The following is a 19,467-nucleotide window of genomic DNA, read 5'->3' as shown; positions in this document are numbered from 1 at the left end:
GGCTGGGCGCAGTGGCTCACGCCTATAATCCCAGCACTTTTGGAGGCTGGGGTGGGAGGATCACGACGAGCTCAGGAGTTCGAGACCAGCCTGGCCAACATAGTGAAACCCCATCTCTACTAAAAATACAAAAATTAGCCAGGCATGGTGGTGTGCACCTGTAGTCCCAGCTACTTGGGAGGCTGAGGCAGGAGAATCACTTGAACCAGGAGGCAGAGGTTGCAGCGAGCCGAGATCACACCACTGCACTCCAGCCTGGGCAACAGAGCGAGACTCTGTCTCAAAAACAAAAACAAAAAAACCCTCAATAAGCAACTAGTTCAAGCACTTCATTTTAAAGATTAAAAAAAAGGAAGTGGCAGGCGGTGGGTGGGAGGGGCAGTAGGTCCCAAAAGCAGATAAGAATTGCAGAGCTAGATAATTAAGCCCCCAGAGGCCAAGAATTACATAGCAGATTTCTAATGCCCAGCCCTCTTCTAAATTCTCTAGCACTTACTGCCTGTCCAATCATGTAGAATTTAGCATGGGTTATCTGAGATCATTTTTCTTCTTAAGCCTATGTTCTGCCCTCAGTTGAGCTAAACCCCCAGGGATGGGACTTGTGTCTTCTGCCTCTTTGCAATCCTACTCCCAATATGATGTCCTACATGAAAGGCATCACTATCATATTGATAGGGATGAAGCCTAAGGTGGCATCGATGCAGAATGTGTTCAGGAGAGACACAAGGATGAAAGGGTCTCCCTACTTCAGTGTTTTCGCCGCCCACCTTCCTTTTTCTTTATTTGGGAAAAAAGTGCACGTGTGCACAGACACACACACATGCAGAACGAGAGAGGGAAAGAGAGAGAGAGAGAGAGAGTCCAAAAAGCCCATAAGCCCATTTATTTCTATGTAAGGCTTCCAGAATAAAAAGGCTTCTGAATTCAAACTCCTTGAGATCTGGAAAGTAAATCATGGGGCAGACAAGTTGAGAGAAAATTAAACTTAATAATAAAATCGGCCAGGCGCGATGGCTCACGCCTGTAATCCCAGCACTTTGGGAGGCCGAGGCAGGTGGATCACAAGGTCAGGAGATCGAGGCCATCTTGGCTAACACAGTGAAACCCCGTCTGTACTAAAAATACAAAAAATTAGCGGGGTGTGGTGGCGGGCACCTGTAGTCCCAGCTACTCAGGAGGCTGAGGCAGGAAAATGGCATGAACCCGGGAGACAGAGCTTGCAGTGAGCCGAGATTGTGCCACTGCACTCCAGCCTTGGCAACAGAGCGAGACTCCGTCTCAAAAAAAAAAAAAAAAAAAAAAAAATATATATATATATATATATATATATATATAAAATAATAAATTAACCTCTCAGTGAACCTGGACAGATAGCCAGTTATATTTACCTAAGACTCCATTGTGTAGGCCTAGAGCTAAACTTCAGTGACATTTAAATGCCCTCAGCCTTCCTATGAAGCACCAGACAGATCAGGTTTGCCTTTCAATTCTCACCTTCGTTAATGGTTAATTCCACCCTGGTTTATTCAGGGTGGACTAAACTAATCCTCCCCTTGGCTGTAACCACTGACCTTTTCTCTCTGATAATCTAAGATTAAGAACCAAGTAGGAAACAGTTTATTCTTTGTGAAGTTATTTTCCCCATAGTAAACCACAGCATGAAGAGATATTTATCAAAATTTGGTAGTACCCTAAGTAACCATTCCTTATGAAATATTCCCTACAGACATATCTGAAAGGGTCGCAAATCAACCGGTTTGGTAACTCCCCCACCCTAACCTTCCCTGACCTCGACTACCTGAATATGTCTCATACTTCCCAAAAGCTCAGAAAGAGATTATTCAAACAATATTTTGTTATCAAATCCACATTTTACAATTACTCTGAAGCAAGTTACACCTACATATACTTTTCCTTTTTTTTTTTTTTTGAGATGGAGTCTTACTCTGTCCCCCAAGCTGGAGTACAGTGGCACTATCTTGGCTCACTGCAACCTCTGCCTCCTGGGTTCAAGTGATTCTCCTGTCTCAGCCTCCCGAGTAGCTGCGACTACAGGCACATGACACCACGTTGGGCTAATTTTTGTATTTTTAGTAGAGATGGGGTTTCATCATGTTGGCCAGGATGGTCTTGATCTCTTGACCTTGTGATCCGCTCACCTCGGCCTCCCAAAGTGCTGGGATTACAGGCGTGAGCCACCGCGCCCAGCCTACATACACTCTTCCTAAAGGTAAAATCCAATTGTTTACATTTGAGCTCAAAAGTCTGTCAAATTCCTTCAATTCCATTTAAACCCCTTGAGTTTAAAGCCTTACCTCAGTACAGCGTGTGCATGTGGACCTACTGAAGATGACCACAGAGTGACCGTCTATATAGGCCTGAAGCAGGGCTCTGGAGTCTGCAGTGGCCGTGCTGGTGAATCCTGCTGGGTTCTCTGGCAAAGTTTTACCAGGGTGATGATCTTTAGCTAGAAGTAATGGAAGTAAGGATGGTAATTATCACAAAGGAAAACATGATGATGCATTTTCTAATATTAGGTTCACTCTAAAAGCATTACCATTTAAGTCCCACAGGCCAAAATAAGGAATCTGAGGAAGGAAGGACTCTAATGAAGATTATAGATTTACTTCTTTCATCTGACTGGAACCTCTGACATATTATTCAATATTCCTAACTCAGATCACACTCAAGATATGTTCTCAGGGGATCCTGCCAAGTAACAAGCCATAATCAGAACCTTCCCTGGACACAGGAAAATAAGTTAACAGGTTGGAAATACTGAGGCCACATTTTATGCCATCTCTATTCCCAACCATGGTTTAAATGCAGACAGGCCAAATGTCAGACAGATGTCCCCTTCCAACACAACCCTGCTTACAGACATAGGGGCAGACCAGTCAAACCAAGGCTTACATGTTTTCTCCCAGGCTAACTCCTGGATAAGCAGACACAGGATCTTCAGGCAAGATGCAGCAAGACTGCAATAAAAATACTTTCTGCGAATTATTTTCTCCTCAGGATTTTGTGCTGGCCCAATCAGGCATCAAAACAAACATGATCCAGCTTAGTGGTATGTTATCCCCACATGACAGCACTGTCATCCTGGGCATCATCACCAGTCAAAACCACCAAGAGATTGCTACCTCCAACTTGTAAAAATGTTTAAACTATCCATCTTCTTCAGGGCCCACGAATAAACCAAGTTCAAGCCCACCCTTACTACTTGTTCCTTAGGTGATTTCTTCTCATTTCTGCTGATCCAAGTAAGCCATTCATCCTTCTTCAATCTCCTTATCATCTTCATAGTTGATATTGTATTTATCCAGAACTAGACAGAGGGTTAATGTTTGTATATCTCCTTTCATTTAATCCTTCCAGCAATATCGTTAGGTGGGCACTGCTACCATCATCCCCATTTTACAAACAAGGACACAGACTCAGAGAGGTTATGCAACTTCCTCAGGGTTGCACAGCTTACAATAAGTAATGGAGCTAAAATTCAAACTTAGGTTATCATTCTCTAGAACCTACACTTTAAAAAAAAACAGCTTTAAAATATAGAAGTCTTTTTGAAATATAGTTTTAAATTTTGATCAAGTCAAATTTATCTTTTTCTTTTTTGCTTATACTTTTGGTGTCATATCTAAGAAACTATTGCCTATTCCAAAGTCACAAGGATTTTATTTTTTTTCTAAGAGTCTTATAGTTTTAGTTCTTACTTTAGGACTATGATCCATTTTAAGTTAATTTGCATGTGTTCTATGAGGCAGGCATCCAACTTTCTTCTTTTACATGTGGATAACCTGCTGTCTCAGCACCATTTGTTGAAAAGACTAATCTTTCCCTATTGATGCATCTTGCCAACCTTGTCAAAAATCAATTGACCATAAATGTAAAGGTAGCGCCCATGCTTTTAACTAGTATGTTACACTGTCACTACACCTAGACTGATATTTAAATGGTGTTAATAAAATCAGCTAAATCCCCAAAATGTTTATTATTAATCATTATTATTATTAATCATTATGTCTAGTAAGCGTTCTTTTTTTTTTTTTTTTTTTGAGACGGCGTCTCGCTCTGTCGCCAAGGCTGGAGTGCAGTGGCACGATCTCGCCCTCACTGCAAGCTCCGCCTCCCGGGTTCACGCCATTCTCTTGCCTCAGCCTCGCGAGTAGCTGGGACTACAGGCGCCTGCCACCACGCCCGGCTAATTTTTTGTATTTTTAGTAGAGACGGGGTTTCACCATGTTAGCCAGGATGGTCTTGATCTCCTGACCTCGTGATCTGCCCACCTCGGCCTCCCAAAGTGCTGAGATTACAGGCGTGAATCACCGCGCCTGGCAAGCTTTCACTTTCATCGTACTTTTGGTACTATGTGTTTTTAAACCATGAACATGTATTATTTTATAAAAATAGTTTTTAGAAAGATAGTTAATTTAAGAAATTTTTAAATAACCCCTATCATACAATGTCAAGACAGGGCAACAACCAAGAGACTGTTTCATTATATACCAGACAATCAAATGTTACTAATACTTAACATATGGATAGAAAAGTGAAGAGGAACATAGAAATCTCCTTATCTTTGAGATATAAGCGCTATGATCTGAATGATTCTATCCCTCTAAAATTTCTCTGTCAAAATCTTAATTCTCAAAGTGACAGCATTAGAAGGAGGGGCCTTTGGGAGGTGATTAGGAGCCCTCAAGAATGGGATTAGCACAGTTATGAAAGAAACTCCAGAGAGCCCATCTCCCCTTCCACCATGTGAGGACACAGCAAGAAGGTACCTACTGAGAATCAGGAAGTGGGCCCTCACCAGACGTGGAATCTACTGGCACCTTGATCTTGGACTTCCTAGGCCACAACCGTAAGAAATTGTTTTCTCTTGTTGATAAGCCTCCTAGTTTATGTTATTTTGTTTTACTAGCCTGAACAGATAAGAAAATGAGAAGTGGGTTCTTCTTAAAGAAAAACTAGCTTGTTGTAATTTCTCGCTTGTAATTTCTCTGGGCGGGGGGCGGTGGCTCATGCCTGTAATCCCAGCACTGGGAGGCTAGGCAGGAGAATCACTTGAACCTGGGCGGCGGAGGTTGCAGTGAGCCGAGATCATGCCACTGCACTCCAGCCCAGGTGAGAGTGCGAGAGACTATCTCAAAAAAAGAAAAAAAAAAGAAAAGAAAAACTAACATCTGTGCCAATTAATTATAGGATCCCAGAAGAGCAATGGGACTTATTTGTTGCAGAGTATACCAGACCAATCTATTCCTACAGTATCTGCCTTCCGTAAGTGGAAGGGAGGCCTCTCAACGCTTATTTGCATCTGAATAACCAAGACTTCCTAGGTCTCATCCTTGTCCCTAACCTACTGAATCAGACTTGCAAGGCATGGGCCTAAGCATGCATATTTGTGTGTGTGGCCAGGCGCGTGGCTCACGCCCGTAATTCCTGCACTTTGGGAGGCGATGCAGTTGGATCACCTGAGGTTAGGAGTTTGAGACCAGCCCGACCAACATGGTGAAACCCCCTCTCTACTTAAAATACGAAAATTAGCTGGGTGTTGTGGCACGCGCCTGTAATCCCAGCTACTTGGGAGGTTGAGGCAGGAGAATTGCTTGAACCCAGGAGGTGGAGGTTGCAGTGAGCCAAGATTGCACCACTGCACTGCAGCCTGGGCAACAGAGTGAGACTCTGTCTCCAATAAATAAATAAGTAAATAAATAAATAAACAAACAAACATATTTATGTGTGTATATATTCATATATGTTCACACACATATATGCATATATTTTAAATGTTCACTGGTAGTTCTAATGCATACTGTTAATTAAGAACGATTGGACTAAAGCAACATGACACATGACGATAGCCTCATCAATGACACTTCAAAATTTTAAAATTAAACTCTAGTTCTCATTTTCTGTTCTCCATTTTTCTTATTTTAAAAAGTAACGTATAAGTAAACATTCCTCGTGGTAACATTTCAGAGAATGAGAATCACAGAATGTTAGCTTGGGAGAGACATCTGGGGTCACTAGGCCAACTGTGTTCATTCCACTGATGAGGAAACTGAGGTCCAGTCAGGTAATTAATTGGTATCAGCATCAGAGCTGTCACACAAGCCTCCTGATTCCATAACGCCTTACTGACTCCTTCGATTTCATGGGATGACTGACTCTAAAAGCAGGTGACAATTCCTTACATAACATCTATGCCAAGGGCACCACCCAACTATTAGGCTCAGATATTTGCCAAGACACAGAACAGAGAAGGCCATTACAAGGAAAGGAGTAACTTCTGTGATTAAGAAGAACTGCATTCTTAATGGGGAGAGATTGTTTACCAAAAAAACAAACAAACAAACAAATGTACAAATAGATGGAAAGATAGGTAAATAAATCGTAAGAGGTTAGCCACTAACTGTAATCAAAATCATCAGAATTTTTCCTTAAATTCTGCCTCTAACAAAAAAGGAAAATAAAATTTTGTTTATGTTTATCATTTGCTTATTTTTCCCCCTCAATTTTGAAATAAAATTTGAAGCAGCATTCAAAGAAATATGTTAAGTAAATGTTGCAGGAACAGCACAGGACCAGGTAGTCAGAAAAATGCAGATAAAACTGTAATGGGCCAGGCGTGGTGGCTCACACCTGTAATCCCAGCACTTCGGGAGGCTGAGGCGGGCAGATTGCCTGAGGTCACGAGTTCGAGACCACCCTGGCCAACATGGTGAAACCCTGTCACAATGAAAAATACAAAAATTAGCCAGGCATAATGGCGGGTGCCTGTATTCCCAGCTACTCGGGAGGCTGAGGAGGGAGAATCACTTGAACCCGGGAGGCATAGTTTGCAGCGAGCTGAGGTTGCGCCATTGCACTGCAGCCTGGGCGACAGTGAGACTCTGTCTCAAAAAAAAAAAACAAACAAACAAACAAAAAACTAATGATAAGTTGCTTTCATTTTGCCCCAACTTTTTTGCCTAAGATCAATTCCTAATATTTGGATCCATGAAGTACTTACTATCCACTTGTAACAACTGAAACTAAAGAGTAATAATAAAATAGTCTCCCTACTTGTATTTATAAAAGTAAACAGAGATCAGTAAAAGAGATTAGATAGACCAGAAAGAGACAAATACAGAATCATTTATGATTTTTAAAAAGCCATCACGTGGCCGGGTACAGTGGCTCACACCTGTAATCCCAGCACTTTGGGAGACCGAGGCGGGCGGATCACAAAGTCAGGAGATCGAGACCATCCTGGTCAACATGGTGAAACCCAGTCTCTACTAAAAATACAAAAATTAGCTGGGTATGGTGGTGCACGCCTGTAATCCCAGCTACTCAGGAGGCTGAGGCAGGAGAATGGCTTGAACCCGGGAGGCAGAGGTTGCAGTGAGCCGAGATCGCACCACTGCACTCCAGCCTGGTGACAGAGCAAGACTCCATCTCAAAAAAAAAAAAAAACAAACCATCACAAAGCAATAAAATGTACTTTCAAAATAGTATGGCAATGATGACTTGATAATTTGGGGAAAAGTTTTGTTTTTGTTTTTGTTTTTTTGTTTTTTGTTTTTTTGAGACAGAGTCTCGCACTGTCGCCCAGGCTGGAGTGCAGTGGTGCGATCTTGGCTCACTGCAAGTTCCGCCTCCCAGGTTCACGCCATTCTCCTGCCTCAGCCTCCCGAGTAGCTGGGACTACAGGCGCCCGCCACCATGCCCGGCTAATTTTTTTGTATTTTTAGTAGAGACGGGGTTTCACCGTGTTAGCCAGGATGGTCTCGATCTCCTGACCTCATGATCCCCCCGCCTCGGCCTCCCAAAGCGCTGGGATTACAGGCGTGAGCCACTGTGCCCAGCTGGGAAAAGTTTTTTTTTTTTTTTTTGAGACGGAGTCTCGCTGTATCGCCCAGGCTCCAGGCTGGAGTGCAGTGGCGCAATCTCAGCTCACTGCAAGCTCCACCTCCCGAGTTCACGCCATTCTCCTGCCTCAACCTCCCGAGTAGCTGGGACTACAGGCGCCCGCCACCACGACTGGCTAATTTTTTTGTATTTTGTTTAGTAGAGACGGGGTTTCACCATGTTAGCCAGGCTGGTCTCGAACTCCTGACCTCGTGATACGCCCGCCTCGGCCTCCCAAAGTGCTGGGATTACAGGCGTGAGCCACTGCGCCCGGCTGGGAAAAGTTTTTTCATTTTATTATTGTATAACACAGCATATTAAATGGAACCTTTTCTATATCTCTAGTGAGTAATAACTTCCAAACTTAGAAGTAAATACAAACAAAAAGAGCAACAGACTATACTGTAAAATAACAATAGTTTTTTGGGGTTTTTCCCCCAAATCAATAGGTCTTTTATTGTATCATTTAAATATCACAAATAGGTCTTAGGAATCATCCGGCATCTTGTTTCTATAGCTGGACAACTCTTAGATCTTATTTATTAGCCTGCTGAATAGTTCCTTTTTCAGAGACATAGATGCCATCCCCAAATTTCCTGATATCCTTGTTTTTAACTGTTTGTGGCTTGCTGAATCAAAGCCACTGAATATGAAACAAGGTCAATGTCGTTTCCTTCAAGGATTAATTCATCTTTCTGGGCTTGAGATACTGAACAAGCAACACCTGGCCTCATCCAAACCCTGCAGATGTATTTTTCAGCCAAGAAATTTCGGATTTCAACAAGAGACCCATTCTCCTGGATAAGGACGTTGATGGGGAAGTGGGCATACACAGACCTCATCTTGTAACGGAAGCCCATTGTAACACCCTTGTTATACCCTTCTATGCATGATTACAAATAGTCTGAATGCCAGCCAGCTCCTTTCTGTTTCCCCACCATTTGTCAATCTGGTGCCTCTTTTTTTTGCTGAGTTCTTTCTACATTTATGTAATTGAAGTCCCTCTACAGGGTTCCTCTGGGGCCCTTCACAATCACTGTGTGTCCCTTCAGAGTAATGTCAACAGTTTGATTGCTGAGAATGATCTTCATTCTTGCAGTAGATGCAGCAAAGAAAGATAATAGTTTTGTATAAGGTGAAAGAGCAGCATAGGGAAAATACTTGTAGGAAAAAAAAAAGAATAAAACAACAAAAAGAACTCCAGCAAATTGGTAAGAAAACAACAGGACCACAAATGATAAAATGAATAAAGAACAAAAACAGCCAATTCATTAGAAAGAAAATATAATAAAAGATCTATTTATTTTATTTTTATATCATAATGAGAAATGCAGATTCAAGTGATGAAATGTCTTTTTTTTTCTTCTTCTTCTTTTTTTGAGATACAGTCTCGCTCTGTCGCCCAGGCTGGAGTGCAGTGGTGCAATCTCTGCTCACTGCAACCTCCACCTCCCAGGTTCACGCCATTCTCCTGCCTCAGCCTCCCGAGTAGCTGGGACTACAGGCGCTTGCGACCACGCCTGGCTAATTTTTTTGCATTTTTTTAGTAGAGACGGGGTTTCACCGTGTTAGCCAGGATGGTCTTGATCTCATGACCTCGTGATCCACCTGCCTTGGCCTCTCAAAGTGCTGGGATTACAGGCGTGAGCCACCGCGCCCGGCCCCGAAATGTCATTTCTTACATACAAAAAAAATGAAAACTCCCAGTGCTGATAAATGTACACTGAAGTGAGTCCACAGGGCTGTGTAACACAAGCTAATACTATTCTTTTGGAAAACAATTTGACAGTGTGGGTCAAAAACTACTCAAATGGCCATACTTTTTTTTTTTTTTTTTTTTTTTTGAGACAGGGTCTTGCTCCAACACCCAGGCTGGAGTGCAGTGGCTCCATCTCGGATCTCGGCTCACTGCAACCTCCTGAGATGGCCATACCTTTTAACTCAGTATTCTTTTTTTTTTTTTTTTTTTTTTTTTTTTGAGATGGAGTTTCGCTCTTGTTGCCCAGGCTGGAGTGCAATGGCACTATCTTGGCTCACTGCAACCTCTGCCTCCCAGGTTCAAGTGATTCTCCTGCCTCAGCCTCCCGAGTAGCTGGGATTACAGACATGTGCCTGTGCCACCATGCCCGGCTAATTTTGTATTTTTAGTAGAGACGGGGTTTCACTATGTTGGTCAGGCTGGTCTGGAACTCCCAACCTCAGGTGACCCGCCTGCCGCAGCCTCCCAAAGTGCTGGGATTACAGGTGTGAGCCACCGCGCCGAGCCTTAACTCAGTATTCTTATTTGTGACGACTAGCTTTAAAAAAAAAAATCTAAAATAATGAAAACATTGAAAGACCCCTACCTCCTAGCCTTCTCTTAGGAAAAGCTTTCAGTAGTTTTTATTAACATAGCTACTATCACCTAGTTAAATGGGGATAGTCCCAAATTCCCTTTCAATAAAAGTGCTATAGCTTTAGGATCAATCATGTTAACTCCCTGTAAAACCCAGTGGAACAAAACAGGCCACAGGCCTATCAATACTCACTATTCCCGACCTCCTGAACATGTCCATAACCTTTCTAGATACAGGGACAAAGTTATACCTTGCCTCAGCCTTTCTCTCTCCCAAGCCTAAGCTGCAAAGAGGTTCTCTCCCTGCTCTACAGCCTACACCCCTTTCTTTTCCCTGTCTTCAATCCCTTCTTTTTATCCAATTATTACCAACGATTTCATTATAACATCATTAGCTATTGCAAAAAATTAGAAACAACAAATGTCTGACATTAGAGGAATGGCTAAATTACAGTAGCTCTCTTGTTCTAACCTTATTTAGTGGCCGCATACTATTCAAGATTCAAAATAATGTGGAAATAGTTTGACACAATTGTTAGTTTTTAAAAACCTAGAATACCAAGTCCTATGTACCATAGTTTTTACAATTCTGTGAAACTCGACATATAGGAATCCTGAAAAAGAATGTGCAAAATGGTCATATTAGTTATATTGGCATGACAGAATTATCCATGACTTTTCTTTCCTGTATTTCCCAAACTTAAAAAAAAAATTAAAGTAGCATACCAGCCTATTGCATTTGTTCCTGTCTCTGACTTCACTAAACAGAGAAATTCATTGAAATCTTTGTACTCTTAGGGATATAAAGCAAGATATTTGAACTGTGGGATTAGTAAAGGGATTACTAAAGGAAAACACTTCCACTCCAGGACACTCCTCCTCAAGAAACATCTTCATACAATTCATATGTGTTTGTACCTGCCAAAACCACTGACTCTCACCCATGACTACTGCCACCTGAAAGCCTGCAGAGAGCCAGGTTTTGAGTGGCTCTCAGTCTACACATTGCTTAGAGAGCTATATAACTGATACTTATCTCTTTGGAGAAACCTTGATCAGCCACTTAGCTGTGGGAAGAAGCTCTAGTTTGACAACAGAGGAACATCATGGTACATAAGGAATGCAACTTAACTGGGGGAAACTGGAAAACAGAAAGGTAGCATGAAATATGAAAAGCACAGGTAATAAAGCCACTCTCCTATTTTGAGTTATCCCCAAGTGGCATTTCACAGTAAACCAGGACAATGAATGAACTTCAAAGCAGGGAAACAAAGGGGAAAGCAAAGAGGAGCCGGGCAGATGAAAGCACATGGCAAGGCTAAACACAGACGAAAACTGCCATGTGTTAGAACTTGAGTTTTCACCATTAATGAGCAACACGATCACTTCAAGTGTGATGATAAAAATTTTACAGCACGCCACTCTGCCTGCTGTCATCACTTTCTGGTTTACAGGTTTGTCATGCACATATTTTTACTCGTTGCCTGTGGTTAAAAGCATCTGGACTGCAAGTCAGAAGAAATCAAGGATTTCCACAGAACCCCAGACCTCTTAACAAAACTTATTCAGTTCAAGCGCAAGGAGTATGGCAAACACACCACCACTCTCAGAAGATTCCTTTTAACAAAGTAAGAATTATTACAATATTTTATTCAACCCACAAGACACACAAATATTACTCTTGGGTCTGATAAGACCCCATCAAGTAAAGAAGTTACGCCATAAGAGACCCAAGAGCAGGGAAGCTTAAATGGGTAAGCTATACCCATTACTGTGTCTATAAATCAAGTGAAGACAAGAAAGTAGTTATATGTGTTTCTGAAAGTCTGTAGGATATGAGACAAGCTGGAAAAATAAAACAGAAGTCTTTATGGAAACACAAGGAAGGAAGACTAAAGACTCCCTAAAAGGACATGATAATGAATTTCTAGTGTTGAAATTAATAATAAGTACATTGTAGTTATTAGTATTATTTATTTACCAAATTGAAATAAAACCCTAGGTAGGTTTTTTAGCCTTAAAAGGATTTTTAGTTTTTACAAATAAATGTCATAAGAAGAACTTAACTGCTATAAAAAGGACTACAATATCCTGGTAATAGCTCTTGTGCTTGTACCTCCTTCAAAGGAGTCTTATTTAAGGTTAAGATTAAACCTTAGTTATGTTGGGGTCCTAGCCAAGAATTCCCACTTGCCTCACTCCACAGTTGTATTCTAATATGATTATATGCCAGGTCCAGGATTCAGTGGCTGTGTGAGCCTGAGAATACACATTTGAAAGGAACTCTCTTTTCCGCAGAGGACTGGTTTATGGAATGGTTCATGATAAGAGAAATTACGCCAGAAATCCATATAGGCTACCACTGTAACTAGACACTGTGTTTGAGGTAGGAGAGGGTGGGGGTTAGTCTTGGTTTACTGGATCACTCAGCCCCAAGAGTCTCCTGTCAGGGTTGGGCTCTACCACAGGGAACGTGGAAGAGGTACTGAAGGACCAAATGGAAGAAGAAAAACATATCCTTTCTTTCACCTAGCTGTAAATTTAATATTGATGCTGTTAATAAGATAAGAAAATCATTTTAAAAGCAATACTACAGAGCTTTTTTTTTTTTTAGACGGAGTTTCACTCTTGTCGCCCATGCTGGATTGCAACGGCACAATCTCGGCTCACTGCAACCTCCACCTCCCAGGTTCAAGCAATTCTCCTGCCTCAGCCTCCCAAATAGCTGGGACTACAGGCGTGCGCCACCATGCCTGGCTAATTGTATTTTTAGTACAGACGGGGTTTCACCATCTTGGCCAGGCTGGTCTCGAACTCCTGACCTCATGATCCACCCGCCTTGGCCTCCCAAAGTGCTGGGATTACAGGCGTGAGTCGCCGCACCCAGCCACTACAGAGCTTTTAAAAAATCATTAGTAGGCCGGACACAGTGGCTCATGCCTGTAATCCCAGGACTTTGGGAGGCCAAGGCGGGTGGATCACCTGAGGTCAGGTGTTCTAGACCACTCTGGCCAACTTGGTGAAACCCCATCTCTACTAAAAATACAAAAAAATAGCCAGGTGTGGTGGCGTGCGCCTGTAATCCCAGCTACTCAGGAGGCTGAGGCAGGGGAATTGCTTGAACCAGGGAGGTGGAGGTTGCAGTGAGCTGAGATTGTGCCCTGCACTCTAGTCTGGGCGACAGTGAGACTCTATCTCAAAAAAAAAAAAAATCATTAGTATAAAAAAGAAAAGATGTTGAATGAAAAAATAAAATGTTAAAGTTTTTCTTAGCATATCACCTTTTAAAACTGACTTAAGAAATCAGACTTTTCACTGAGCATGGTGGCTCACACCTGTAATCCCAACAGGGAGGCTGAGAAAGGAGCATCACTTGAGCCTAGGAGTTCAAGACTAGCCTGGGCAACACAGTGAGAACCCATCTCTACAAAATAAATAAATAAATAAAAGTAAAATTTAAAAAGAAATCAGACTGGCTGGGTGTGGTGGTTCACGCCTGTAAACCCAGCACTTTGGGAGGCTGAGGCGGGCAAATCACCTGAGGTCAGGAGTTCGAAACCAGCCTGACCAACATGGAGAGTCCGTCTCTACTAAAAATACAAAATTAGCCGGTCGTGGTGGCACATGCCTGTAATCCCAGCTACTTGGGAGGCTGGGTCAGGAGAATCACTTCAACGTGGGAGGCGGAGTTTGCGGTGAGCCGAGATTTGCCATTGCTCTCCAGCCTGGGCAACAACAGCAAAACTTCATCTCAAAAAAAAAGAAATCAGACTTTTCTCATCTGTGAGAGAAATACCATTGGCAGCCGGGCACAGTGGCTCACGTCTGTAATCTCAGCACTTTGGGATGCTGAGGCGGGCGGATCACCAGGTCAGGAGTTTGACACCAGCCTGGCCAACATGGTGAAACCCCATCTCTACTGAAAAATACAAAAATTAGCCGGGCATGTTGGCGTGAGCCTGTAGTCCCAGCTACTTGGGAGGCTGAGGCAGGAGAATCACTTGAACCTGTGAGGCAGAGGTTGCAGTGAGCCGAGACCGTACCACTGCACTCCAGCCTGGGCGACAGGTGAGACTCCGTCTCAAAAAAAGAAAAAAAAAACTGGGCGCAGTGACTCATGCCTGTAATCCCAACACTTTGAGAGGCCGAGGCGGGCGGGTCACGAGGTCAGGAGATCGAGACCATCCTGGCTAACACGGTGAAACCCCGTCTCTACTAAAAATGCAAAAATTAGCCAGGCATGGTGGCGGGTGCCTGTAGTCCCAGCTACTCAGGAGGCTGAGGCAAGAGAATCGCTTGAACCCAGGAGGCAGAAGTTGCAGTGAGTCGAGATAGTGCCATTGCACTCCAGCCTGGGTGACAGAGCAACACTCCAAAAAAAAAAAAAAATTCCACAAAGATATCTTTTCTGGACAAAAAACATATACACAGAAGACAATGTAGGTGCTTTTTCTGATTGTAAAACCTGAATTACAGTCATTAAAATATAAAAGGAATCTGTGGACAATTACTAAACTGATCCTTCATATAAACACATACTATATACCAGTTGAGAACTCAATTAAGCTAAAAAGTTCTCTTGCCTATACTAGACCAATAACTCTCACAATTTCACTAAATATGCTTTATACATATATACAGAAAATACGTTCTTTTTTCATACTGTTACGTTAGTATTAAGAATATCCAGTAAGTGGAGTAATCCTAGTTCACTAAAATGTTCAGTCAATGTGACCAACAACAGGGCTTAAAAGAAACTACCTCAATCAATCTTCCCAGTTGAGATCTCTCACAAAAAGTTGAGAAATAAGACACGTGGTTACACTGTATTTCAACAGATTTCTTTTAACCCCAAGGTTTAAGAGAAAACTGCAGAAAACAATGGTACTTAGACTCTCTCTGATTCAGTAACATTTTCTGTTTCTCACACACACCTACAAACAGGATATCTGGAGGAAAATAAAACTTAATAAAAGATACCCTACCAATCTATACAATCTTGTCCAGAAAATACAAGGGGAGGGGCCATTTTCAAACTTATTTTATGAGGTCAGTAGTATCCTGATACTCAAACTAGACAGAGACAGTACAAGAAAAGGAAACTGTAAATCAATATCCCTCATAAACAAAGATGCAAAATTCTTCAACAAAATAATGGCAAATTGAATCCAGCAATATATAAAAGGAATAATAATATTCCACGAGCTAGTGGGGTTTGTCCTGGGAATGCAAGGCTGGTTTAGACTGCTCATATTAACAGTATAAAAAATTCAATTATATGCCAACGAATTAGATAACCTACATGAAATGAACAAATTCCTAGAAAGACATGATTACCCAAACTGAGTCAAGAAGAAATGAGGCTGGGTGTGGTGGCTCACGCCTGTAATCCTAGCACTTTGGGAGGCCAAGGTGGGTGGATCACCTGAGGCTAGGAGTTGGAGACCAGCATAGCCAACAAGGCAAAACCCCTGACTCTACTAAAAATACAAAATTTAGCCAGGCATGGTGGCACGTACCTGTAATCCCAGTTACTTGGGAGGCTGAGGCATGAGAATCACTTGAGTCTAGGGAAAAAAAAGGAATGAGAAGCTAAATAGACTTATAATCTTGAATAGACAAGAGATTGAATTAGTAATAAAAACTCTTGGCCAGGTGCGGTGGCTCACACCTGTAATCCCAGTACTTCGTGAGGCCGAGGCAGGAGGATCATCTGAGGTCAGGAGTTCGAGACCAGCCTGACCAACATGGTGAAACCCCGTCTCTACTAAAAAGACAAAAAATTAGCCAGTTGTAGTGGCACACGCCTGTAATCCCAGCTACCCAGGAGGCTGAGACAGAAGAATCGCTTGAACCCAGGAGGCAGAGGTTGCAGTGAGCCGAGATCACGCCATTGCACTCCAGCCTGTGGAACAAGAGCGAAACTCCATCTCAAAAAAAAAAAAAAATTCCCGCAAAGAAAAGCCCAGGCTCAGATGATTTGCTGATAAATTCTCCCAAATGTCTAACACAGAATTATCAGCAATTTTTCACACTCTTTCCAAAAACAGACGAGGAGGGGATACTTTCCAATTCATTCTATGAGATTGGCATTACCCTGATTCCAAAACCAGACAAGGGCATCACATGAAAAGGGTGTGGTGGCGGGCATCTGTAATCCCAGCTACTTGGGAGGCTGAGACAGGAGAATCGCTTGAACCCGGGAGGCAAAGGTTGCAGTGAGCTGAGATCACACCATTGCACTCTAGCCTGGGCAACAGTGCAAGACTCCGTCGCAAAAAAAAGAAAAGAAAACCACAGACCAATGCCCTTTGTAAATATAGACAAAAAAAATTATCCACAAAACATTAACAAACCAAATCCAGCAATATATAAAAATTTTATACACCACGAGTGAATGAAATTTATCCCAGGATAAACCTTGCACAGGTTGATTAAACATATGAGAATCAATCAATGCAATACATCATATTAATAGAATAAAGAATGAAAACCACATGGTTATTTCAACAGATGCAAACATTTGACAGAGTCTAACACCCTTTCATGATAAAAACACTCAACAAACTAGGAATAAAAGGAAACTTTTCTACCTGATAAAGGTCATCTATGAAAAACCCACAACATCTTTTTTTTAAGGCTGTAAATAGTTCAAAATAAGTTTCCTTGACTCTGAAAAACAAAACAAGGATCAGCAACATTTCAAGCAAAAGTCAAAAAGGGTGCTTTAACTTTCTGAGTGCAATCCATTTAGTTAACTTGTGTTTTGCTTGATATTTGTGAACATGTCAGTTCTTTATGAGTCCCATACATTCTTTCTCTATGTCAATGTTACAATCTTAAAAGCTATTAAAAACCTGCATTTGAGAACACCTGTTAACGTCCTTAATATAGCTTGATTATAAACCGTCTTTTGAGAAAGAACAAAGCAAGACAACAATTGTCTGCGAATGATAAAATTTGCAGGATAGTTAGTTAAAAACATGACTGTAGACCACCTATTTGCATTTTGATGACGCTTGCATTTTACCAATAATCCTTGAGACTATTTTTATTTCTCAAAGTCATGTGAACTAGAAAATTTTTTATTTAAGCGTTTATTTTTCTTTTTTCTTTTTTTCTTTTTTTTTGAGATGACGTCTTGCTCTGTCGCCCAGGCTGGAGTGCAGTGGCGTGATCTCAGCTCACTGCAACCTCAGCCTCGTGGGTTCAAGCGATTCTTCTGCCTCAGCCTCCCGAGTAGCTGGGACTACAGATATGCGCCACCACACCCAGCTAATTTTTGTATTATTAGTAGAGACGGTTTTACCATATTGGCCAGGCTGGTCTCGAACTTCTGATCTCATGATCCGCCTGCCTCAGCCTCCCAAAGTGCTGGGATTACAGGCATGAGCCACCACGTCTGGCCTAGTGCTTATTTTTCTTTAAGCCAATCAATTAGAGCTCTTTTTATAGACATTACACACAACACATCTATAACAACACAGACAGAATATTCAGCACTTGTTAAGATTTTTCATTTGCCAGTTTCTTAATTGTATTACTGGCTTTAGGGTGAAACCCTTGGAGGAACGGGGCCGGGTAGTACGTGTTTTTTAGGGCCTAATAAGCAGGCACAACTGAAGGCAAAGACAGATCCCTAAAATTAACGGTGCCATTTTATACTGGATTTTGGGTCCCCAAAAGGAGGAAGATACTATGGGAGAAGACTGTAGTGCTTCTAGCATGCATTTCATTGCAAGGCAACTCCAAGCTAATTGGCTTAATTTGTAATTAGCCCATCCCTCAAGGGAGTCTCATCTCTTATTGGGGTATGGGGATGTCTCCATATCTTTCAGATGGCCCAGAGCATGCTTCTCTGATTTATAACTACTATTAGCCACCCTTTACAGTGTATTTTCTACACTGTAAGTTATTACACACCAAAGCTCTCCCACAGTGTGAAGTAATTTGATACCCCCAAAACTCAAAAGCGGTAGATAACACAATACATAACAGTACAGAGCCTTTGATTTTGAGGGAACTATCTGCTTTTAATTTGGAGAGTTTCATGAGGAAAACAGAGGTTTTTTTGATTTGTTTCTTGTTCCCTCCCAACCCCCCCAGAACGGAGTCTGTGATGCCTCCTCTGTTTTTCTCCAGGAGTCCCATGTTACCAGAAGTTATCTTAGGGCCTCTCATGCATGCATTAAGAGTGGTAAGACAAAAAATGGAGAAAAATAATTCAGTCAACTGAGAAGAAAAGAGCCTTTTTCCAGAAAAACAAGATCCAAGAAGAGAAAAACATAAAGGCCTTAAATATACCTATAACCCTGTAACTTGAATATCCACTTTTTTTTTTTTTTTTCGAGACAGTTTTCACTCTTGTTGCCCAGGCTGGCATGCAGCGGCGCAATCTCAGCTCACCACAGCTCTGCCTCCTGGGTTCAAGCGATTCTCCTGCCTCAGCTTCCCAAGTAGCTGGGATTACAGGCATGCACCACCACACCCGGCTAATTTTGTATTTTTAGTAGAGACAGGGTTTCTCCATGTTGGTCAGGTTGGTCTCAAACTCCCGACCTCAGGTGATCCTCCCATCTCAGCCTCCCAAAGTGCTGGGATTACAGGTGTGAGCCACCATGCCTGAACTTTTAATTAAGCTCAGTGCTCTTTAAGAAAATCCTTTAAAATCCCTTGTTACTCGACTTTAGCCATGCCAAGCAGTTAAGATTTTTGGCTTTTGAACTTTACAAACAGTAACCTCACAGGTGAAACCAATGAGCCTTAATTAGGTTATGACTTAATGCAAGTGTACAAGGTATTTTCAAAGGAGTGATAGGAAGCTTTTGAAACTGTCATTGCAAAATTGTGACTGAGACAGTGAAAGAGATCTGACCCAAACAATTCCATTTTGTTTTCAGCCCCCAAGCTGTCCTTGCCCATCCCTGGTTTAGGCCGAACCAACTTTGGGAGGAGTCGGATTTACAGTCTATAGTCTAAAACAAAGATGATAACAGCATTTCCCAAGATATACTTCCCTCTTGCCTGGGAACAGACCAAGAAACTAGCCACAAGATTAGAAACCATGGCCCAGGAGCCTGCAGCTGGAGGCTACAAGATTTTGACCCTCCCTAAACCGCTCTTAAGGTTAGCACTTAAGATATTTTGTAAACCCTGCCCTTGATGGATCAGCTGGCACCACCCAGATTAACAAACTGGTTTACTTGATTTTGTGGCCCTCACCCAGGAAC

At 42.1% G+C, this 19,467-nt stretch overlaps 1 protein-coding gene and 1 pseudogene across 2 annotated transcripts in view; both read right to left on the bottom strand.

Annotated features, from left to right (window-relative positions):
* The window catches only part of TXNRD1 (thioredoxin reductase 1), a 134,661-nt gene that overhangs the window by 94,993 nt on the left and 20,201 nt on the right, over positions 1–19,467 (bottom strand). The window contains exons 1-2 of one of the 2 annotated variants that reach the window (XM_063593613.1): positions 2,914–2,991; positions 2,316–2,467 (exon numbers count right to left, since the gene is read on the bottom strand). Coding sequence is in view for 1 of the 2 variants with exons in the window: in XM_055096066.2 (XP_054952041.1) it covers positions 2,316–2,467 (152 nt within the window). In the remaining variant the exon portion in view is untranslated. Of the gene's footprint in view, positions 1–2,315; positions 2,468–2,913; positions 2,992–19,467 lie in introns of those variants that run through there. The other variant, XM_055096066.2, reaches the window with a different exon arrangement.
* Positions 7,517–10,837, bottom strand: LOC100978131 (large ribosomal subunit protein uL6-like; annotated as a pseudogene).

This window comes from Pan paniscus, chromosome 10 (assembly GCF_029289425.2).
Source record: "Pan paniscus chromosome 10, NHGRI_mPanPan1-v2.0_pri, whole genome shotgun sequence".
NCBI lineage: Eukaryota > Metazoa > Chordata > Mammalia > Primates > Hominidae > Pan > Pan paniscus.
The sequence above is the reverse complement of the archived record's forward strand: the minus strand, read 5'-3'. Positions and strand labels throughout refer to the sequence as shown.